The following is a 25374-nucleotide window of genomic DNA, read 5'->3' on the forward strand; positions in this document are numbered from 1 at the left end:
TTGCAGGTAAATCTGTAACATTCTATTATAAAATTTGTTGCACCTTCTACACGATAAAACACACTTTAGTTGAATAATATTATGCTTAGATATTATGCTTAGAATTATATTTTTAATAGAAGTATAAGCTGGTTATTATTTTTATTAATTTATTTTTATTTTATTATTTTTTGAAGCACAGAACAAACGGATATTGACGAAAAAAACAAAAGAAAGAAAGTTAAACAAAAGTAGTTGAATTTCCTTGACTTCGGTTAACCGAAGTTCCTAATACCAGAATTTGTAACAAAAATATTTTGCTTTCTTATTTTTAATCATAATGGCTTTACAAAAATTAAATATTAAATTTAGTATTAAGAAAGAAACTAAAACTAAAAAACCATTCTAACCAATTGTTAACCATTCTCAACAATTCAGAATCGTATTTGATTTAAAATATTTAATAAGAAATCGAGTAATAACCACATAATACTTCATAACACACATACATATTAAAAAAAAAAAACATTTGAACTTAAATGGAAAAAAACGATTGTCACAACGTGAAAATATGGAGTTTGTTTACATCAAATGTAAATTAAAAAATAAGTGAGTTCACCAATTAAAATATTATAAAATCAAAGTCTAAATTGAAAATAAAAATCATAATTGTTCGATATTTATACTAAGAAACAATTTACACTGCATGAAAAATTCTAATTTATAAAGCATTACATTTTTTTTTAAATCTATCAAATTTTAAGGTTTTGGTGGCAAAAACGGCCCTTAAATTAATAAAAGACACTCTCAAACTCAAAAAATTATTTTTCAGTTTATTAAAAATATAGAAAATAATATAAGTTTCATACAAATCCAAATATCATGAACGATACATTAATAAAGTAAGGTACATAAATATAAAACTTAAGAGAAAATAAAGCAAAACCTCTCCTATTTTGTTTTAAAAATCGAAATGTTCATGAAATCTTGAAATTGATGACACATTCTAAAATTCATTTCAAATCGGATTAAAGTTATGCTTTAATTTAATGTAAATTAAGTAATCTGGTAATTTTCTTTAAAAATATTCTTAATTAAAAAATGACAAATAAAAAAAAAAAAAAAAATATTTTTTTAAAAATTTAATGTAAATTAAATATTCTGTCACACGCAATAAATAAGATATATCACATCTATAATTGCAATAATATATTAAGTAGAAAATTGTCTTCCCCTTTTTTTATTGTATTTAATATCAGTGGAAACAAAAGTAATTCGAAATCAATGATTTTTTTATCATATATATGTAAGGGGTTATTCAAACTAAAGAATAGTTACGTTATCAATTGACTCACGCATCTATTCTCAATAAAAATGTTCAGTGATAAATTGCATCAGAATGTAGCCAAACATCTACATTTATTTACAGCATTTTACACAAGCAATTTACCTCCGAAGTTATTTATTACCTAAGATTGAGCCTATTAGAGTTCCCAAACGTGCAGCATAAGGAAATTACAGTTTAAATAAAATAAATACTATATACAGCTAAGGCAGACTAACAGGTGATATGTGACGCTTTAAGCATCCAAACGCCATAAAATTATTACAGTTATATGAAATTTATCGATTTGAGCATTAATCGAACTCGCATTCATCTTGTAAACTCATCATTTTCGCTTGATTAACTTTTTTATGACGAATACTGCCAATCAGACGATTCTGAAGCTGAAATATTTACTTTTTTCAAAGCTTTCTTCATAATCTGAAAAAAATACCTACCCTGTATAAGTCTTTTTAAACGTATCAAACGAGCATTTTGGACGAAAAGGCTTATAAATGCAGGGTGTCTTAAAAGTCACTTAAAAAGGAATTTTGATAGAAAACACAGGTTTTCATTTTAAAATTTTTATTTACTTTATTGTTTCATAAAATATGTAGTTTGTCTACGGAATAAGTTTTGCTGTTTCAATGAATGTGTCACACTAATGTGATTGAATCTCGTTGATGCGATATATCGTATTACAATGAATCAAATTTGATTCATATAAACCTTTTCTAAAAGCCGTATCTAAGTACAAAACCCGTATCTAAGTACAAACACTTTTTACATAGAAGCAATAAAATGAGATCTATTTATATAGAACGCATTTGACATTAACATGAAGAGCCTATTTCAGCTTACTGAACACATTTGTCTTTTCTCTGGAATGAAAAGTACTTCTGATCTTTTCCAATCTCTTCAGCATCTTCTATGGTTTGGGGAAGGTTTTCATTAAGAGTTTCTGGTAAAAATGATGCTACTATACCTATTATAAAGCATGTTAAACTAATAATCACAAAAGGAAGAGCTTTCCCATACACATTCTGAAAATAAAAATAAACCAAATATATTCAGTGAAAAATCAAATTTTTTTAAAAGCAAAAGAGATAGTTACTAATTGCACAGACTTTATCTCATACTTTTCTTACTAAGAGATGTCTATTAGATGCATCGCAATGAAAAACGATTAAGAAATATGCAAAGTAATTAAAGAAAATCAAATTCCTTAAAATGCATGCTCTATATTTATATTAAATAAATTTATTTAAACGTAAAATATATTTATTAATTATACGCTAGATACAATTTATGTCAATAAAGATATATTTATCGTTTCACTACACTGTTAGAATTTTTCTACTGAAACTACGGTAAACTAACAGGCAGCAGTCAATATACCCGATTAACTGTAAAGTTTATGACTAGGAACATTTATTTATCTTCACGGTTTCGAAACCGTTTACAACAAGTATAAATTTAAAAACCGTGAATACAAAACTTTACGGTTTTAGAACCATTTACAACGAGCATAGTAATAAAACTTAAACGGATCATAAAATCATAAAAATAAAACTTAAATGGATATGATATTTTCGTATTCTAATAGTCTAGGGTCACCAATTGAAGAGTGCAGGATTTCAGTTCAGTTTGTCGTAAGATGACCAATCAGCTCTCTCAGCTACATTATGTACCCAGCTACATAGAACAAAATGGCTAAAAAAGAATCATTAAACGTTTTTTTTTCACATTTGGCTGTTTGAATATCATATTTTTTATGATTATTTTATTGTTTTGGCTGAACATGGAAAAATAGCAATTAAATAAATTGCTATTTAACCATTTTTACTGAGAAACTTCTAACAGTGTAAGATATCAATATCCTCACTATTTTTGTACCAGGTAGTTCAATCAATACGTGAAGTCAAGCATGAAAAATTGATATTTAATTCTGCCTACAAACAGTTTTGAACCTTTTTCTAATAAGTGAAGTAGCAATAGATCGACAATGAGTTTTTAATTCTGGAATCAGATATAAATGCCTGTTTACGAAAATGGACACAGCTAAAAATGCATGAGTTTTTAAGAAAATGGACTCAGCACAAAATGCGTTTATTCGAAAATGGACATAGCCTCTGATTCAGTTTTTCTACCATTTATTATAAGGATCAGGGAACTGGCCTTGCATCAGAAATGCTCTGGGTTTAAATCCCGGGCAAGACATGGATGCTCTTTCATTCTCTGTACTATCTGTTGTTAATGTTGGAGGAACGTTGACCCACCAAATATAGTAGCCTTGAAAGAGTGGCCAACAAATCCGCCCTATAAAGGCCACACAGGTGGTCAATGGAAATAAAATACAAAAATTTATTTTATTAGTTTTGTTCTTTTATAAAAAATGGGCCATTGAATCCAAATAAATTTGTCATGTGGTATCGTCTATTTTCATAAATCAATTAGTATATTAGTCTTATGGTTTGATAAATTAGTCTTTCTTTAAGAAAAAAAGACTTTAAAATCAGCAGTTGCTTTTACAGGGTTACAGCGGATGATAAAAATTTATCACAATAGTACGGGATTCATTTTACAACTCACTTCATTCTTATTGTTTCCTTTATTGTTAGTGTTCTGAATACGCAGACACTGCGTGAATTATTACATCTGTAACATATTTAAGCATCCCAACCACGAAGTCCGGAGCTTTGCATCGTAATGATTTTGCTTCGTGTTTAAGTGAGAAAGGGGAACAAAGCACGTAATATCTCGTTAAGTTGTTAAAATCGGGTTGAAAACTGAAATTCAAATTTTTTGATGCGTCTATTTTCCAAAACACCCATTTTGTGCTGTATCACAATTTAACTCGATCGAAACTCATCAACGAAATGTACAATAAAACAAGTGATGAGTTTTAGCCTATATACTGGATGCATCTAAACTTACACTTTTACAATTTTAGGAATAAGTTGGACCATGACCATGTTGGACCATGTGCAAAAATTTCTGTGACATTAATATTGTCCCAACTTAAATCAATTCAACGATGCTATAGTTTAACTCCGCTTACATCTAACATTAACTATTTAACCTTTTATTAAGATTTTAGCTATTTTGAAAGGCATTATGGTTCAAAGCACCGATATTATGTTGAACCAATTTTTCTGAGAGTGAATGATTATTTTAAAAATTAAAGATAATTACAACATTACAAGATTGTAACAGCATTATTACAACATTTAAAACGTCAAATAACGTATAATATTTTAAAATTTCAATGAAGATATGCAGCATCAGTTTTACTGATTTTGAAAATTAAAATAATCTTCAGATATGGTCGATTATCTGTTAGACAGATACTAATGAAAAGTGACCTGAAATTTATAACCATTCAATAGCGAAAATACATAAGCGTGACCATGCGTAACACCTATCTTATGTAACAGTGGAACCGAATATAACGAAAAAATTTCCTTACAAGGGATGGTGTTTCTTATAACGTACATGGCAGGTAAAGAGATAATGTAACGATAAGTCGCATTTGTTAATGAAGGCTAATTTTAGGTGCTGCGTATTTGTCTGAAAAAGATTGCCAGGCATGCTCGATAAGATTTATGTCTAGAGATCATGTAGTCTAAAACATCGGACGAAAAATTTTACTTTTTACTAAACACATCGAGAAGGTGAGCTTTATGTGGCTGTGCATTGTTTTTCATTAAAATGAAAAATCGTCCAATCACATCCTTGAAAAGACAAACATAAGACTCAAAGACCTTACCCTGAGCCTTTTTAAAAGAAATGAATTGCGGAAATTCATCACGAAGTCTGCGCGGAATATTAAGAAGAAGCTATACCTCGGACGAAACTCTTCTTGATGAATGCTCTTTTACATGAATGCGTAATTTAAAATCTAAAGTATAGAAGAAAAAGAATTCAGATAAACCAAAAGTAAGACGTGGCATTTCCATGACTTTAATTTATAAGCTATGAAAATATTAACAAACTGGGGCGTTAAATACTTAGAATTACGCAGTGGCGAAGTAATCCTACTATAACTTATTGGCACTTTTATATTTTGAAAAAAAATATATATGAATGAAAAAGGGTGAAATTAAGTAGTTAAGAAATAGTTAAAATAAATAAAAATATTTTTAATCCTCATCTAATTTCGTACTCAATCTGTTTTTCTAATCATGTAATTCTCATGTGTTGTAATGTGATTTTGAACAACATTTAAAAAAAAATTATTTTGTAATATTTCGTTTGTAATTGTTGTCTATTAAACTCCTATAAAATACTTATCCAACAGACCCAAATAATAAGAGCATATAGTTGTCTTTACTTATTTGCTGGAAAGCAAATATAGTATGAAAGTCATACACATATTTCGCATTTTTCTACGATTACCTTTAAATGTTAATAATTTTGATTGAAATAATATCAATACATATCCGTATTTCTAACTTTGAATTTATTTAACTATCATTTTAATTTAGTTGCAATAGTTTTCAGAATTATACTTCTGATTTTACTGTTCCTCTTCTTAAGTGACGCTTTCCTTTAGCGAACATATTTATCTACCACTTTACTGAAATTTCCAGGAATTAAAACTACGCACAAAAGTAAAATATGTCGTACCATAAACAATTATTTCTGCTTTAATTACTAAGAAACTGATAAAATACATGAATTTCAAAAACTACATAGATGAATAGTTTCACGGTTGCTATTATTCTTATAATGGCTTGACAAACATAAATCAATTTTACCTGGCACTGAATACCCGTCAAAATTGGCCGGGACCGAATACCCAGTATACCTGGTCTTGAGACTAAACACCGAGTCCGGGTGCCTGGTATCAAGGAGTAATTTTCTGTCGAATCTGGATAATGAAAATCTGGCTGGATAGGCCAGGTACCCTGTACATCTGTACATGAGAAAGAAGATTGCTCATTGAGATGAGTTTCTAAGAAATAAGTTTTGCTGCCGCCATCTGGTTGGAATAATCAACAGTATTTGTTTTAATTTAATATTGACTAATTTAATAATTTTGTTTGAAATAGATGGTGGTTAATAGTAACAGTTTCATTTAGATATTCACATAGTGTTACCAAAAATTACTGGCATATAGAATAAGACAAAGACAAACTTAACTCATTTACTGTTTTAATCGAAAGCTTTAGGGATTTTATGCTTCCAAAGAGGACACTTCACCCCAAGGAAGCGAGCCAGGTTTGAATTCCAGAGATGGATGATCGATTAAAATTCAGCACCAGGCTCGCATCGACCTCAATGCTGACATAAAATATTCTCAGTGGCAGACGGATTATGGGTTAGAGTCCCCCTGCTATCAGGTTAGACTTGGTAGTTTTTTGTGGTTTTGTTCTACATGTAACGCAAATGCTAGTTAGTTCCATCAAAAAAAGTCCTCCACGAAGGCAAATTTCTTTCAATACTTGATCCAGGAGTTCCTTTATCTTCTGGATTAAGTTCAAAATTATAAATATGCGAAATTGAACATTGATTGTCGTAAACTCAAAATTAGGTAAACTGTTCAACGATAGTTGTGAAATAAAAATTCTTAGCCATGATTTTTAATAGTTAAATGTTAAATATTTGCAAATCGTTAAATGTTAAATACCTCAGTCAAATACCGCAATAATTTTCAATTCATATTTTGATGCAGAATTTTCTGTTTCTTCGCTCACTATTTTATTATCAGTCTTTATTTATCGCCATCAGTAGGGGAGAGTCGGGTAGCCCCGCTCACTTAAGGAGTATTGCTTATATTTCTGTATAATAATGAGTAATAATCAATATTTTTGTATATTTCTATTGTTTTATCATCTAATAAAAAGAGGTAATGCAAAAAGAATAAACCAAAAAAAAAAAATAGTTTAACTTAAAAAAATAGAAATTTAAAAAAACATGTTTTTCAGCTCTTTTCAAAATGTGTCGGGTAGCCCCGCCCAGTTACAAAAATTATGTTTTTTGACTGCTTTTTCAGATGTAAATGAAAATGACCAATCTATTGACAATAGGTAAACCTCATTTATCCTTTTTATCACAAAATTATTTTATTTATTACATATTTATATACTTTTAGTGAAATCTATCATTTTATAACAATCATTTAATAACAACAATATTTGTTGTTAAAAATGCATATAACATTCAAATTTGAAGCAATAAAATAATAATCTTTGCAACCGTACATTTATCGACGAAATAAAATTGGTCGTTGATACCCGACATTCATGTGAGCGGGGCTACCCGAAATCAAATTTTTTTGTAAATTTGTAATTACTCGAACAATTTTTCACATATAGACTTCTTTCCTTGTGCAAATTAAACTTAAGACTACATACTTTAATGCTGTATGTATAGAAAAAATTATTTTTTAGTATTAAAATGAAGTTTAATCGAAACATTCAACCAATTTTTCTTAATTTCATGACTACTGTATTCAACATATTTTCAAAACTATTGCTTACCATGTTAACAGCTGCATAAATACTTGAAACTTGGAAAATAATATTCTTTTAATATAACAATTAATGTCCGATGGCCCATTGACTTGAAAAAATATTCTATACACATGAAATTGACAGTGGGCGGGGGTACCCGCTGGGTGGGGCTACCCGACTCTCCCCTATCTGTTTATTTCTATATTTATTGGGCGAGAAAAGGTAATCCTTTGCCTTCATTAGTCAGGTCACTAAGGATACTAACATTGAAAAGAGATTTTTTTTTAAAAAAAAGCTTCAATTCTTTTACATAAAGTTAATCTTTTGAATTATTTAAGTTTTTAACAGTGGATTAAGTAAATTTATATAATCCGCTGATTATTGTGAAGAATTTAGTGTGATATTAAAAGTATCGCTAGGTATTCTCTTTTCAGAATCTGTCCACTATATTTGTTCTGTAAATCAGAAAAAAATATTCTCCTTATTTAAAAGTAGAAATATTTGTGTTCAATCTAAAAAAAAATTTAAGTGAATATTTAAAACAAATGTTTTTTTTCAAAGTTTAAAAGTACTTATCAGAGTTTTTTTTAATCAAAGTATTAAAATAAGAAAGCATAAAATTAAATAAAAGTACAAAATTACTTACCAGTTGAATAACGTAAGGTTGAAAAACTGTAAGTCCGATTGATATAGATTTTGCTATACCCATAGCAAAAGATCTTGAGACAGTAGGAAATAGTTCACATATTTGTTGGTCTGTTACCATGAATAGTCCCGCCACAATAAATTTAGCAGCTACTGAACTGACAGTGTCACTGTATGGTAAACCTATGGTATTTCAATAAAAAGAGGTTATTTTTTTATCTATTTGTAAATACTGTAAATTATAATTTTCATCATAGTTTAAGTGTTTAAAACTGAAATGAAAACTGTTGTTCGGTTTATAAATTGTAGTTTAATGTAGCTTGATTTTATTGAAAGTTAATGCATTTGAAGATGGGTATTGTTAAAAATTTAGCTAATACTGACGGCAATCGTGTTTATGCAAGCTTGTGGTAACATACCCAAAATAATAATCATAATATTTTTTGTCAATGTCGCAATGTATTATTAAAAAATTTTAACCTCCTCAAGGAATTTATGATTCAAGTTTATAATCAAGATTTGAGAATTTATACCTGTTCGTGAAATCGAGTAATAACGTATTTATTTGCAAAAGCTACAATTATGTAGAGGTTAAATAATTTCTATTCCATCTCTATATTACGTAAGAAACCTTAATACTTGGTAAATATATTAATATCTTAGGAACCTGTTACCATAGTACCTATTATCACTTTAAAAGTAGCACCGATTACAATGATTAATTAAGCGTCAATAATATGTCCTTTGTATTGCAAGTGTATGACTCTTTGAAACGAAATGTTATTATTAAATCTTAACTCTTACGAATTCATATTATGAAAATAGAAACCGTTACAGCAATGTTTGAACCAAGTGTCAATTCCACGGGATAGAAAATCTGGTCATGAGCTATTCGCTGCCGATAGTGATTCACTCCATGAAAAAAAGTAGAAAATGCGAATAAATAAATTTGGAAATTTAATATTAAATTTCTAATGTAATTGAGTATTTAATAAACATTTTTTGTTGCTTAGAAATGTTTTTTTTTATTATTTGGGTGATTTATTATAAATATAAAAGTGTATGATAGAACTAAGTGCTTTGGTGCGTAATTTGGTATATTTCCAAAAGTGGGGATAATCGATTTATGCAGTGAACGATTCCTATAAAACTGAACAGAATGTTTGTATTTTCCCTTAATAAATCCGCCATTCTAAACAGCTGAACACTAGATCAGAAAGTTATAAAAAAATATCCTGAATAAGTGTTATCCTAAATAAACCATTTAATGTTCGATTTCTGACTAACTAAGATTAAATATTTATGGTTCAAAAACGTAACCTCGAATATGGTAAATAATTTTGCCAGGTTAATTAAATTTTGAAATTAGTCACAAAAAACCTCTTTTTTCTGAGGTAATGTGTTTTTTTCGACAAATTTGGATTTTAGAATCCTCCATTTTCCTACTACAACTTCCACAATTTTTTAGTAAAAATAAAGGAGGGTAGCCGTAATCTGAAAAATATGGTCACTAAAATATCAAAAGGTATTTGGCTCAACTTTTTCAAGTTTTGTAGTATCTCGGAAATTTTTTAAACAAATCACTAAAAGAAAAATGAGTGCACACAATTTTGAGATTTATTAGTCGGAAAATAGTCCTCCTTCAGGATAACAGAATTAATCTGTATCTTAAGAATAATAATGTAAGGCCCCTTAATATTAAACTAACACTTTTGTGTTCCATCCTATTTTGGGAATATTTTAAGCAAATCAAATAATTAGTGGACACTATTTCGTGATCCATTAGTCTAAATATATTCTCACATCAGGGTAACAAAATCAATCATTAATCTCATGTCTTGTATGTTACATAAACATGAATGCAAATAAATCAGTATATTTAAAATATTTACCTGTAATTGGTAGTGCACAAGCTATTCCTCCAATTATGTAACTTCCAACTGCACTCCATCGGCGACCAATGCGCTCCATTGTAAACCATAGTAAAAAAGTCCCTGGTGCTTCAGCAATTGATAGGAGGAAAAAATTGAAGAACTCATTACCTTCTAAATTGGTTATATTGTAATGGATTATGCAATATATAGTGTGATTTGCAAAGCTGTAAAGGATTAAAAAATATTTTAATTTGTTTCTATTGATCGAAATATGAAATAATTAAGTATTTAAAAATTTCATTTTAACAGCAATGTAAAATGCCATTGAAATAGATGAGAGTAAATTTGAAACTACAAATTCTCAAACAAACAATCGCTGAATTGGATACTTATTTCGTTGGGCTATAATGGTATTTTCTGAAAATATTTCTGCAAGATTGTACTATACATTTATGTTAAAATAATATGCTTATTCAAAAAGTATATTTTTGGTTGACATTTTAGCAGTAATTCCAAACCAACCAATTATTTTCCAGTTATTTGCTTATGTTTATACGGAAAACAGTGATTTCGAAATTTTTTTTTAAAATTTTATTTGCAAAATGCACACAATATACCTATATTCAAGCGGCTACAAAAATTCAAAATTTTAGACTCAATTTTCAGGATTTCATTTAGAAGAGAAAATCAATTTTTAGGAGCCCGAAAGCCAATAATATTCAGACGATTTACTGAGATTTGTTGTTCTGACTCAAGAATTGTTTTGTTTCGAAATACTTTATTTCATAATACAACACACAGAATAATGGAGCTATTTACATAATATATTATTTACAAGTTTGTTGGATGCATAATCGTACATCATAAAGATGAAAATCGTATAAAATTCTCTTAAAACGTATTGTATCGTAGATTCTCTTACTTGAGTATTGAGTAAAGTGCGGCGTGCTCTCTGCTTTCGCTTATAGTACAGCGTTCTCTTACTTAATATTATAAACATAAAAAAGAACATAAAATATGAATGCCAGATTCACAAACTCAAAATATAATGTAATGCAAAATTAACTAAAAGAAAACATGACGGAAATTATAAACTTAATGTAAGTGGCAACATTAGTACACTATTGTTCATGTGCTTAGGTAAACTTTTATATATAAATATTGAATTTCTATAACTCTGTTCTTTATTCCCAAAACGATAAGTAAGGTTGCCAAAGAAATGATCTGCATTTCTCAAAATTCGATGATAATCTAAATGCACAATTTCGGTTTTGATATATGAGTCAAGTACCCTTTATTTAAACACAATCACATCATTTCATCTAAAAGACAGACAAAACGTTCAAACAACGTTGAACATCGTAATTATTACTGAACAAATTATCGATAACAATAAAACGAAGAGTTTCTGCATGTGTGTCTCTCTCTTATAACTCCAGCACCGCTTATGCCAGCGTCAATTAATTGGACAGTGAGTGAAAGGGGCAATTTCTGCCCCCGAACTTAAAACTCAAACAATAATTTCAGCTTGATCATTCGGTGGAAAGCTTTGAAAATTGGAATTTTTTTCATTGGTTTAGACCTATCCATTGATAAAAATTAAACTGCAGAGGATACTGTTTTTTCAAATATTTCAGATATAACATCAATGGCGTTTTCTAACTTATGGCTCTAATTTTTAGAAAAAGCAGTTCCTCAATATTTAATTATTTTTTGTTTCTTATGCCGGAAAATTCAATAATCAGTGAAACATGGTAGCATAGGTGGACTATGTAATAAAATTAGCATTACTAAAGTTATCTGAAGCCACGATTTATTTTGTTTATCGTTATGCTTTTAAAGGGGTGTTTCTATAAAACTAAATAATTTAAAATAAAAAATTTTTGAAACAAAAAATAAGTTATTTGCTAAAAAGAATATGGAAAAGTATTACTTATTCGCTTAAGAAAGATATTAAAAACAGCCAATGATGCTATGCATGTTAATTATCTCCAAAACGTAATGATTTACACCAATGATGCTTAGTTAATTTTGGTAATAAGCATGGCTGGTATTATGGTAATAGATGTAGTTTTAATTGGAGACAAATATCATACCACATATAAAAATCTAATAATGCTGCCGCATTTTTCATTTTCGTCCGTGCTGGCCGAAAAATCACGGGGTAGGGTCCAGTTTTTCCATATTCATTTTCATATCATTCATTTTCTATAAATATTCTTGTATCCCTAATTTAAAGTTATTTTCCTACACTGCTATTACACTTTTAATTCAAGAGGTAAAAACTAAAAGAATTGTTGTTTTTTTAAATTATTATAATAATGTAATTCTGTAATTTAATAGAAAGTTATTTTAAAAGGTAGTTTAATCTAATTAACCATTTTGCATTATTATTATTTTTGTGAAAATAGCATTAATATACTGTTATGAATTACTGTTAAAGAGATCTGTTAAATGATTTAGAACTTAACAATCAGCTTCATGCACAATGAGATGCAAGCGAAAATAATATTTAATATATCCGCCTGTTTAGTAAGCGAAAATATTAAGTTACGGTTGTGAATTTATCAAATCTTTTTGAACAAAATAATGTTACATAATGCTATATCTATATGAATGTAATTTTAAAAAATGATTACTAAGAAAAATTACTTCTGTTCACAAATAGATTTAAATATTTATAATACTACTAGATAATAATATTTGAACTTGGGAATTGGAGGCACAAGCGTAAGCAAGCAGAATTCCTTTTAGTACATCCATGCTAAGTGAATAGTTAAGTAAACTTTAGTAGAAAAACTCTTTTCTGCCAAGAAACTACAATTATTACGAAGAAATGATCAAGGTTGGTGAGTGGTAGTAAACAGAAGGCTTAGCCCTTTTGTACAAATATAAGCATTTTATTGGTATACAATATACACAGTTTTTATATTGATATATTTGATACCTATTAAAATTACAATTATGCTGTGCTGTATTAGGAAAAAGTTTTTACGGTACCTCGAAAAGTACCGTAAAAAAATCCTTTGATTGTAGTAAATTTTGATCATCAGTTTGCCTCGAGCATCATACGTCAAGAAACTGAAAATATTTAACCTTTATTTTGATGGAATGGCTTACATAAATCTAAGTTTCGCTTAATCTAAGAAAGTAAAGACACCGGGAAGGACAAAATATAAAGTAATGTTGTTGTTGTTGACGTACGCCTGTTTAGGCAGAGGGGGTGCGATTGTTTTTGTTTTCCAGTGGTGCCATCTATGGCCAAGAATTCAACTTCTGCCACACCATACATCGCACCCGTTTATAGGGCGGACACGTTCATACATCCATTCATTCATCCACAGATCGTAATTTTGACCTGAATCAGAGAACGATCGATCTCCTATCCAGTACCCCCAGAGGTATTAATTTGTTATGGGAACACAGAGGACTTTTGCTACTCGACTGATTTAACGTGCATTACTACACGGGGAGTCTTCGGCAGGCGGGGTTCGAACCCACGAACTCTCGGACATGGGCCCAGTGCCCTACTGACCAGGCTATCCCTGCCCTATGTAAAGTAATAAATAAAATTATTCGAAATATTTTATTTTTTCTCTGTGTTGGTACATACTTTTCAGTTTTGAGAAGGAATTCTTTATGATATTAATTACTGAATTATTGTTCTTTTTTTCCGAATATTTATATACCTCGTACGAAGAACGGGTATTCAGCTAGTTTTCTAATAAAAGAACTTGAAATAGAAAGACTTCATAACGTTCAAAATGTATTTACTAAGGTGAAGTCTCGTGACTTCGTAATTGTGACACTAGGAATGATTTCTTTTCTTGTTTATTTTCTTTTCTCATAAATTTTATCTAAAATATTGCAAAAATTGTCACGTACCAACTACCTGTAAGAATAAGAAAATGTTTTCGCAAACGAGGTCGATTTATCAAGGCATAAAAGCTTCGTTCTTCTTCCTTTTTTTCTCGATCAATTTTGTCACCCATGTCCTAAAATAATTTCAAATATTATATTCATATTTATAGAATTAAAAATACATAACTGAATAACATCAGCTATGATTTTCTGCAAGTCTCCACATGCTTGGAAGACAGGAATTTGTCATTCATGTTATCTAACCTATTTGCCTTACATGCAACCGACTATGCTAATTACCTAACATGTTTGATTTCCACGAAATTTTTAGTTATGCTGCTTTTTATATTAAGTTGCCTTAGTTTTGATACAATAGATACAGACTTAAATCTAAGTAAATTTTAATCAGTAGTAATATATATTCATGCAACATAACAATAAACAATATCATGTTGATATTATTTTATCAAGGTGTAACTTTCAACTATAATAAGCATTATATTGTTTGGAATAGTGTTCAGAATTCAAAACTATAATTAAAAGTTTTTTTAAACACAATTAAAGTAAAATAAGTTTTTTCATTAATATAATTCTCAACTTGATCTTGATAATTTCTTTTATTTAATTAGTTATATGTAATTTAGTTTGCTATATAATGCGGTCCACAGGTATGAGAAAATTAAAAATTCTTCTTACACTGAAGAAAATTCCTGATTAAATTACGGTAAAAAAGTATTGTCACTCACATTGCTAGCATTTTTTACCGTAAAATATATTTTTACCGGAACATGTATAGAACAAGAAATCTGACATACCGTAATTTGTACAGTAATAATTACGAATTATAATCACTAATTAAATAAATATTACTGTAAAAATTACGGTATAATATTTTGTGTTAAAAATGGATTTTACAGAAAATGATACACCCATTCACTTGAAAAACGAGCTTTTGAAAAGCTGATATTTTGTTTTGTTATTATAACTAAATTGAAATCTTGGAGTGATTAATTGAATTGAATTGAACTTAACCTATCATTACTTAAAAAATTAAATAAACTATTTTAAATATTCAAAAATAAGTTTGTATTTGTATTTGAAAATTTTTAGGCTTTATTTATGTAATTGAAAATCTGTTTTAAAGCTTGGATATACCATTTAATTTGTGACTTTAAAACCATTATGCATTGTTTTGAGGGAACAAAATGCAGGAATACTAGTTTGGAATATTAAATATGTAAGCCATAATTGACGCTCCTAGATAAATGACGTGTTATTGGAGACAGGCTCCTTATCTTTACACATTTTTCAATTTTATGGGTTTTTTCTATGATTCACGGAATATTTTTTTTAACGGCAGGTACTGAACTCTCGCTCTTTGATTCGGAAGATGCCGGAAGCGTTGCTCCTTAACGTTTTCCGGTGGGCGCCAGTGAACCTCAGCCACGGACGCAAGCAACATTACCCACGCCGCACAGCGACAGTGTGGTATAGGGTGGGCAACATTCACACAGAAGAGGACAACCCTAAAAGAGAAACATCCATGTCGTAAGCGGGATTTGAACCCGCTACCATTTTCTTCGCAGCCTTTCACGATCACCGCTCGACCACCTGGCAGGCATTCACAGAATATTGTTCTTTTGTTAAGCAATTACAAGGCATTCACGCATTTGAATGTAAGCGAAAAAACACTGTCTTTCAGAATATAGAATTTGTTTCCAATAGTTTATGCAGAACAGTTGAAAGTATGAACGACTTAATGTTAATTTCACTTATAGCATATTCTTCCAATTTAGATTAGAAATTTTAACAGCATGGCAGTATGTCATGCAATATTTGAAGTAGATATAGATATTGATATAGAAGTGTATATTAAATAGTTATTAACTACATCATAAAAATGCCATTACCTGCAATTTTTTCAGCAAAGAATTTGGATTAGGATTAAAGCCGTTTATTTCAGCTATTTTCAGAATGACGTCTCTAGCTTCATCATATCTTTTTTGTGATATCAACCATCTGGGGGATTCTGAAACAACACTTTTAAATGCGATATGTTAAAAAAGATATTAAAAGCAATAGTTTTAGAATATATTAAGACAAATAATGTAGGTCGTTTTTTTGTTAGTTCTCTGAATTATTTCATAGTTAGCGCATATGATGACAAAGAAATTTTAAATGTAACAGCGGTACTGTTTTATGCCTTTGATGTTTGCTTACAACTCATCAAAATTCAAGAACCCTTTTTAGAAAACTAAGTTTATTTTTTTCCTGCAATTTATTTATTGTTTTCAGCAGATTTACAAATTTATGAAGTTTTTTAAGTGGTTATAACGAATTACTTTCAAAAGGCTTAATAAAAGATACCACAGTTTATCATTTTCAAAATTACTATTACCATATTTAAGTTTTTATTGTATGGAAAAAAAATAAGGAAATTGTTCCCAAAAATTAGTTTGTATACATTATCGTATAAAACATTAAATATGCACTGAGAAGAAAAGCATGGTTGAAACTACCAGATTATGTTTCTGGCTCTAAAGGAACATCAAAAACGTCGGCAATTTTTGCCGAAGCTTTATGGTAATAATTTCGGCAAAATTAACAAAAAATTATGGTTTTATAACATGCGTCAAGGTTTGGTATATCGATCAAAGTTTGGTAGTTTTATTATGGTATTTTAGAGTATCGCATAAAAATAATTTATTCGTTTAAATTTACTTTTGAGTTTTGTGCTTTTTACACGTGTGGTTATGAGAACTACAATTTTGAAAACCAGAATTTCCAATAAATCGTTACCAAATGATCCGAAAAATTAACAAAATAATGAAAAAAATTACTAAGTGAATGGTTTAAATAACCAGCATTTTGGTTTTATTATCGGAGTTAAGATTTTTTTTTAACCAGAGATTGCATTAATATACAATACAGTCATTTTATAAGAATTTTTTTTTCTCCTTGTGTAATTTGTAGTATTTGTTCCTTGTCTGTTTTCTGTTTACTAAATTCATCGACTTATAAAATAACTTACTTCCAATAAATTAAAACCATTGATCCCACAGAAGAAATGATCCAACAAAAAATACGCCAGTTTCTGCTTACATACACTATTGCGGGCAGAATACACATGCCAACGACCCAACTAAAATTCCATATATAGCTGGTTCTTGTACGCTTCTCTGGAGGTATCAATTCCATTGCTAAAATAAGAAATGGAACTTTGCAAGATATGATCATATTATTCTTCAGAAATAATTATATCATAATAATTATACAAGATGTATCATATTCTCTTCTCGGGGTTCTTCTAACATCGTCACTCACCTTCAGCTTGATGCAAAATACTTGCTAGAATATTCTTTTAGGTGTCATCATGCATTCTACCTATTACGATATACAGAATAAAATTGATCGGAAAAAACAAAAAAATTTTTGAATTTCAAGACACTTCAGAGCTGTGAAATTGTTTTGATTTTTAAAGTAGGATATTTTCCACTTACGCAACATAGTTGAAATTAGTAAAATCTCGACAAAATCATGTTTCTTTGAAAAAAGTTTTAGTTGGCTAAAACCTTTTGAAATAAACACACTTTTATTTCTTGTGCTGGTTTGATGGCTTTAATATTCTAAAAAAAAATAAATTCAGATCAATAATTTTTATTTTTACATTCGCTCGCAACATTTTAGAAAAATATAAGTTTACTGATTTTTTGGAATATTCTTTATCTCTTTGCTCGTTATGTTAGATACGTACAACTTAACATTTGCAGATGGTTGCACTTGAGTTTCACCTAATTCTTACTCAGCTATAAAATTTTTTAATTGATTTTTGCATTGCGAAGATATTACGATACTAAGATTTTCAAAGGAGTAGGATCCTTTGGCTTATCGCATTGTTAAGGTTCTTTTTTTAAAGACATCAACTACGTCCAAATTAAAGATTTTTTATAGGGTGATGAGATTGTCTGCCATCTCTTGTACATAACATTTTCTGAGAATTGTGGTACACCTTGTATATACAGATTAAATTACTATTTATTTGAATATACCTAATATGTAAGGAAGGATTAAAATCGGCGGATAAATGAAGCCATGAATCGCTCTCAGAACGGCAAATGTAGTGAAGTCTTGGATAAATGGGCAAATGACATTGACAGCTACTGAAAGCAGTACTATTGAAAAATATACGATTTTTCGGCCATACCTGTAATTGAAAGGAAATATTAAGAAAAATAAGTGAAAAGTAGAAAACAAAATGAAATGAGCTAAAAGAAAAACGTTTTAATCATTTGGGTTTTATTTACTACTTGTTCCGTGACTTAAAAAAATAAATAAAGTTACATTAACAATCAATCATTGTTGTCATGAATTATTTCTGAATCTGAACAGCTTCTACGCAAAAATGATTGTTCATTAAAGTTAGTAAGACATTAAAAAAAGCAGTTTGAAAATGCAAAATATCATTTCTAAGGTCTAATCAGAGAAAAATATGGTAAAATTTTCAACGAGGATTACAAAAAATGTCTTGCTGAGAAACAACTCATGGTATTCATTTCTGGTATACAGTGCATGGTATACATTTCTGATAAAAATAATAATAAAAATAAAAAGGAAATTCTAAAAATCTGGTAAAGAACAAGAAAATTCACGGTATTTAAATAGTTTATTTTAAAATTTCTTGCAAAAAACTGAAATTAATTTATGTCTGAACAAATTTAACTGAAGGTAACAAATGCAAGATAACAAATGTAACATAAAACATGGATAACAAATACAATTCATTTTGATATCAAAATTTTTCATATAAATATTGAATCAGTTAGCTATATATAGGTGAATATAAAAGATTGTTCTCGTGTGATGGTCGTGTAGCCCTTTTTTGCATTTTATTAAATTTATGTGCTTATACATAATTTTCATTTTTTAACTTTTCTTCAGTGTTTACTCTGTATTTTATTTGTCCTTGTCGCGGAATGCTATTTTGATTCTCTTATAACTCCAGAAGCATTGGATTTCGAGGATTCTGAAATTCGAATATTCTATAGAGATTCTATGAGAAACAATTTTATCCCCCTAATCTGAAAATTGCTTGTCATTGTTATAAAATTTTTTTTGAACAATTCTGTTTAAGATATTATCGCAAGTTCTTTATTGTTTAACTATTTTTTTCAAGTTCAGTTATCAACACAAATCGCATGTGGCTCGGTACTACGTCACAGAATTAGTACTCCTAAAGTTATTTGAAGCCACATATTTATTTTGTTAACAGTTGTTCTTTTGAAACATGTTTCTGGGATAAATATAAGGCGCATTTTTTAATCCTAAGACAAAAAGTAAAAAAATTTAATATTTTTTTAAAAAAAAACAGAACATTTTATATGGATCCAAACAAAAAAGTATTTTGCTTGAAAAAGTAATAAAGAAAATATTGTGTGTAATTTAAAAATATCGAGTTTATATAGTCTCGACCAATTTTACAAGTATTATATTCATTTTATATAAATTTTATTTTAAAAAGTGTTTCAAGAATTTTTTATAAAACCTTTAAAGAAGGAGGTTGAAAACTCAGTGATTTTCGAATAGCAGGAATAAATACAAATTAACCACTAAATTTTCATCAGCTTTCTTTAAAAATTTTACACAAAATTCTTGCAATACCTTTTAATATAAAGTTTATACAAAACGAGCGTAATTCCTGCAAAATTAGCTAAGACTATATAAATTCGATTTTTGTAAGTTACACGTAATATTTTATCTCTTACTTTTTTGCGTTGACGCCTGGAATGTTTTTTTTAACTTTTTGTTAAAATTATTTTATCTATATTTCTTTCCTCCTAAAAACAATAAATATTCTTATTTATGTTAATGAAAAATATCTTTATGCTGCATTATATTTATAGAGTAATTCATGATGTCTGAAAATTCTTTGTGAGACATCTAATATATATAATTCTTTTACGTGGCTCCCAAATTTCCGCTGTATTTCTTTTCCGCCTGTGGCAATGTTTGCTTTGTTTTGTTTATGTTACTATTTCTCTTACACGGCGAATCGGCCAATGATTGCCGCTAAAAATGTCGCATGCCAAATCTAGCTGAGGTGGCTCAACATGTAGCGCTTTTGAAATCGGAAACTGAAATAATCAGAGAACATCAGCTGCGGCAATCTCATACTATTAAGCTAGGCAGAAGTGAGTAGTCTTTGTCGATAGATCTCTATTTTAGTATTTTGTCGAAAGCGCTTTTTTTCACGAATTTATATTTTACGAATTTACTTGACGATTTTTGATTTATATCACGAATTATACTATAGCACTTTTCTAATAGGTTTGAAGAATTACATGTCATTTATTTGAATTCAAATTTATTTTAATGTCTTAGTATGTACTAAAAAAGTGTAATTTTTTTAAAAAAAAAAGTTTTTATATGGATTTGAATTCTTAGAATTTTGAGCATTTGCAATGTACCTGAGTTAGTAGCGAGCGATGCAAACCATATAAGACTGCGTAGAAATTTTCGGAGGTTGGCGATCGTTAGCGAGCAGGGGGCGCAGTCCACTAGTTTTCAATAATTATTCGTTTGAAATTATTACATAATTTTGAACAATATTTAAAAAATAAATCCCCGGTGAATCCTCTCATCATTATTTTTCTTAAAATCACATCTGAATATTTTTGATAAGAACTGATTGAGTGAAAAAAATAAAAATAGCAAGTATTTTTTTTTCTAATGTCACTAAATGGAAAAGTTTATTATTAGTAGCAAGTCCGAGGTAAGCTGCATTTGCAACTGTTAAGAAGTTGTCTTTGAAAAGTGTGACGTTTTTATTGGATTATGTCTGCTTTTTCTTCCGATGACCGTTAATTTTGACTTATCTGTGTTAATAGTTATTTTGTTAGCAGCATACTAATTGGCATAAACGGAAAACCGCGAGGTCGGTATTGTATATCAGCAGAGCAAATATTTGATCGTAAATTTTAATACTGTATTTTTTTTCAGATTTACCAAATTTACTCCCAAACAATATTAACATACAGAACATACTATACATTATTTTATTGATATTCTCGACCCTTTGACGCAAAATTTTTATCACATATATTTTTCATACTTTTTCATTATTTTGTATTAATTTAGGACAAAATAAGAAAAATAACTTACTTAGCATTCTAATATTATCTTTATGAAACACAGCATGAGACACCAGTGTCTTTTTCTGCATTAATAGTAAAATAGTTTAACCACTGTTCGCTTCCAAAAATAATTTCTCAAATAATGTATGATAGAAATTTTTTTAATTTACGAAATCAATTAAAGGTAAATTTTTAAAAATGAATGAAGAAATGTTTCTAAAACATTTTTGGACTTAATATTTTAATATAGATATTATTCAATATTCAAACAGATTTATTTAATAAATATTAGACTGCTTTTTATAAATAAAAAAATATTAAAATAAATTTTTGCTTCTAAATAAAGTGTCAGAAAAAAAACTAAATGAAAGACACCGGAGTCCTATCTGCTCAAAAGGTTAATGAAAAGGATTATGAAAGCACTAAATTACAAATTAAAGTACTTTCGGCTGTTCCCATATAGCCAGAAAACACGAGAGGTTTTATAAAAATATTGTACAGAAGTATTTGATACATGCGTACATGTTGTTGCCGTTGCACTTACTTGTCAGACAAAACACTGGTAATAGGCGCTCCTACTATGCCTCCTACATTTTGCAATGTTAGTACAAGGCTTGTATAGTGACTATTTTCGCAAACTAAGTTCCACTGTAAAATCATTCGACTTATGTAATAAAATAATAACATAAAAACAGTCAAATATTAAAATTGAATTAGTTTTTTAACTTATGTTATCCCCAGAAATCTTGAGGCTTCATATTAATTTATAAAAGAATGGAAATATACCAATTGAAATTGTTATGAACGAACTTCTAATCGTTTTCAAGTTGAGAGAGAAACTTTAATAACAATACATGTTTTAATACTATTTATTCAACTAGATTAAATTTTCCAAAACAATACAATGTTTTTTGTACTCGACTCGAAAATATCGCTTGAACACATGAAATAGATTGTAGGTCAGTTTAAAGGTCTATATAATATAGCTTTTTTAAACGAATTAAAAAAAAGTGATGACTCATAATAGTTTTCGAGTTGAAAAGGAACTTCCACAACACCATTCATATACTGTTACTCTTTATTGAACTTCTCTACATTTTAAAAAAACAATACAATGCTTTTTTATACACGACAAAATCTTTTGAATCTATCTTTTGAAATACATGAAAAAAAAGTCGGTAAATTTAAAATATACTCTCTATAACAAAAAAATCGAAGGATTTGTCCGATTGAAACGAAAATTTGTGGATAGGAAGACAATGTACAGAATAGTAAATGATTAAAATTTCAGAACAATTGAATAATTTATTGCAGAGTTGCAGTAACAAGTTCAATTAGGTGTTGACCCGCCTCTAGCCTGGATACAAGCTGCCACACGGTGTGGCATAGACCGATAAAGTTCCCGGATGGTCTCTTGCTGTATTTCCTGCCAAATTCGATCCAATTATCGAACGAGGTCATCAACATTCCGTGCCAGATGCAATCGCCTTCCCGTCATATCCCAGACATGCTCGATGGGAGAGAGATCTGGTGATCTGGCAGGCCAAGGAAGAGTTTGACAAGCTTGAAGACAGTTCATAGCAACACGTACCGTATGTGGTCTGGCATTGTTCTTCTGAAACACCAGCCCAGGGTGCTGCAAAAGGAACGGTAGCAAATCAGGTCTTTGGATGTCGTCAACGTACCGCTGTGCAGTAAGTGTACCTCTAATGACGACCCAAGGGGTTTGGCTGTCAAAAGAAATGGCACCCCAGACCATAATGCCTTGTTGAGGGCCGATGTGGCGTGCAATAGTGAAGGCAGGATCCCCCCTCTGCCCTGTGCGTCTCCAAACACGTCTTCGTTGATCGTCAGGACACAGTTGGAAGCGGAATTCGTCGCTAAAGACTATACGTCCCCAGTCGGAATCATTCCAGTCATATCTGTTCGAAACATTCATGCATACGAAATTTCAAAGCTTCTTGGTGCGTCGATTTTTTTGTTATAGAGTGTATATGCATTATAGTTCTCTTAGAGGAATTTAAAGGAAATGTTAGTAACCGAGAATCATTGTCAGTCAATTTATTAAAAAAAGATTATTTTTTAAAAAATAATAATTAAAATACATGAAGTTTAAATTTATGGTTATAAAATACTTAACCGAAATTTCATATTCATATTGCTATTTAGTTATTTACTACTTTTAGCTCCTACTTATTTGATAGTCAACTGCCGATTAACGTTATTGCTTAGTAGAAGTGTATTCTATTATCATAATTTTTACTTAGCAAAAATGAGTACATAAATAAATCTTTTCTCCTAAAATCTCAGACTATGAGGCAATTAGCTTTCAAAATTTATCTTTAATTTTCAGAGCTTTTTATGGAAATTCATAAATGTCGTATTACTTCACACGAAGCTGAATTTTATAGTTAGATTATTGTATTTTCCAAAAATATAAATCTATCATTCTGCTAAAATTTCCGTACAGTTTTGTGATGATTTTTCTGGTAAAAAAACCTACATCTGGTAAATAGAACCAAAATATTATTTATTTAAAACGTTCAGTTGGTAATCATTTGTTATTGTAGCGGTTCATTCGAAATACTCTTTTTCAAAGTCGTAGTCCTAATTATCGCATGCTTAGTAAAAAAAATTTAAAACATACAATCAAATTTAAAGGAATAAATGGCTTTCATGCCACGTTCTAAGGAACTGTGATAAAATTAAAATTTTCTACCATGTTTACGAAATTTTATCACATATTATTAAGTCATATTTTATTGTTAATCTTAACAAAACGGTTAGATAAAAATTACCAAGCTTTCTTATGTTAATATAACGTCAAAAATGAGGTTAATTTTACAATATTTTAATAAAATTGACCATATTTTCTTCTTAGTGATTAATAAACATCTTACCTTAGTTGCTGCTGTCGATTCATAGTTACTTTTATCATATATCCAGCCATAGGTACAAGGAATAGTGCTTGCATTTTTAATAATGTCCAGATTATTAAAATCTGAAATATTTTCAAAATTTAAATCATACATACGACATGAAGGGTCATCGTCTGGGCTAAATAAGCTTCTCTGTTCTGAAGTATTAAAAGCAAAATCTTCTAATTTAGGCACATCACACCAATGATCAGGGATAGATACAATAAACAAACTCGATAGCATTATCATTGGAAGAACTACAGTTACAGGAGCCACAAATAGCAGTACCATATTATTTTGGTATTTTCCATATCCCCCGATATCTTTTATAATATCTTCAAACTCCATTTTTCTTACAAAGCGGATCACAAATTGAAGGACCGAAATAAATTATTCTTAACGTAAGAACTGAGTAGAGCATGCATCTGCTCAAACAAAAGTGAGCGCCTCACGGAAAAAAGTAAGATTGCATGTTTGAATAATGTTTTAGTTTTACGTTCTGTCACGCTATATAATCAAGCATCATTTAGGTTTTTCTTCTTGTTTTAAATTCGTTGAATAATAATGGGTCAACAGGTAGTTCATTGTCTGAATGATGATTTGCTCCTAAACATGTTTTATATTGCCTTGAATGCGTTAAAAACAAATTAAAAATAAAAATGAATAAAAAAAATCAAAAGAAAGCTTTAAGGGTAATAAATTAAGAAGTTAAAGGAATGCGATGGTAAAAAAAAAACTTTTATATATTTTTATATGCTATGTTTTATTATATTTTATTATACTATATTTTATTATATTTCAAGATTTCAAAATAAATTTAAAAGTATAAATTAAAAATTTGTCGCTATATAATGCATAAAAATATTAGTTCAAAAGAGTTTGGATTATTGTAGATGAAAGAAAAAACCTTTTAAAAGAAATAAGAGATGTACATTGAATTTAAAAGTTTACAGATATTAGTTTGTACAAAAATTATTAACTGTACAACATGTAAAAATGTTCTCTCTGAGTACCCTACATCTTGAAGAAATGAGTTTAGAGAGTACGAATTCTGTAAAAAAAATTATTCAAATCATTTCACAATGCAAGATTATACAATTCATTTATTTAATTATTTTTCTGAAAATTGTCATCTCGTAAAATACCCTTCTTAATAAGATTTCGTTTCCCTTTCTTTCTTTAAGT

The 25374-nt window shown here is 29.1% G+C and overlaps 1 protein-coding gene across 1 annotated transcript; it reads right to left on the reverse strand.

Annotated features, from left to right (window-relative positions):
- Positions 1-792: 792 nt before the first annotated feature.
- LOC107447051 (beta-alanine transporter) lies at positions 793-24651 on the reverse strand. The gene is made up of 9 exons (XM_087167703.1): positions 24172-24651; positions 21816-21919; positions 18191-18345; positions 17173-17341; positions 16052-16181; positions 14166-14275; positions 10299-10504; positions 8408-8589; positions 793-2346 (listed from the first exon to the last, which is right to left on the reverse strand). Exons 1-9 carry the CDS (start codon positions 24535-24537, stop codon positions 2161-2163), a joined length of 1608 nt encoding a protein of 535 aa, XP_087023829.1. The 5' UTR covers positions 24538-24651; the 3' UTR covers positions 793-2160.
- Between the last annotated feature and the right edge of the window lie 723 nt (positions 24652-25374).

Source organism: Parasteatoda tepidariorum, chromosome 7 (assembly GCF_982258835.1).
Source record: "Parasteatoda tepidariorum strain Cologne lab strain chromosome 7, Ptep-v5.0, whole genome shotgun sequence".
NCBI lineage: Eukaryota > Metazoa > Arthropoda > Arachnida > Araneae > Theridiidae > Parasteatoda > Parasteatoda tepidariorum.

Excerpts from the sequence above, each read along its gene's own strand:
- LOC107447051 (XM_087167703.1), bottom strand. The coding sequence starts at position 24,537 with ATGGAGTTTGAAGATATTATAAAAGATATCGGGGGATATGGAAAATAC. Across the intron at positions 14,276-16,051 it reads CTTTGCTGAAAAAATTGCAG|GACATGGGTGACAAAATTGA; the intron begins GTAATGGCATTT and ends AAATTATTTTAG. Across the intron at positions 8,590-10,298 it reads TTGTGCACTACCAATTACAG|GTTTACCATACAGTGACACT; the intron begins GTAAATATTTTA and ends GAAATACCATAG.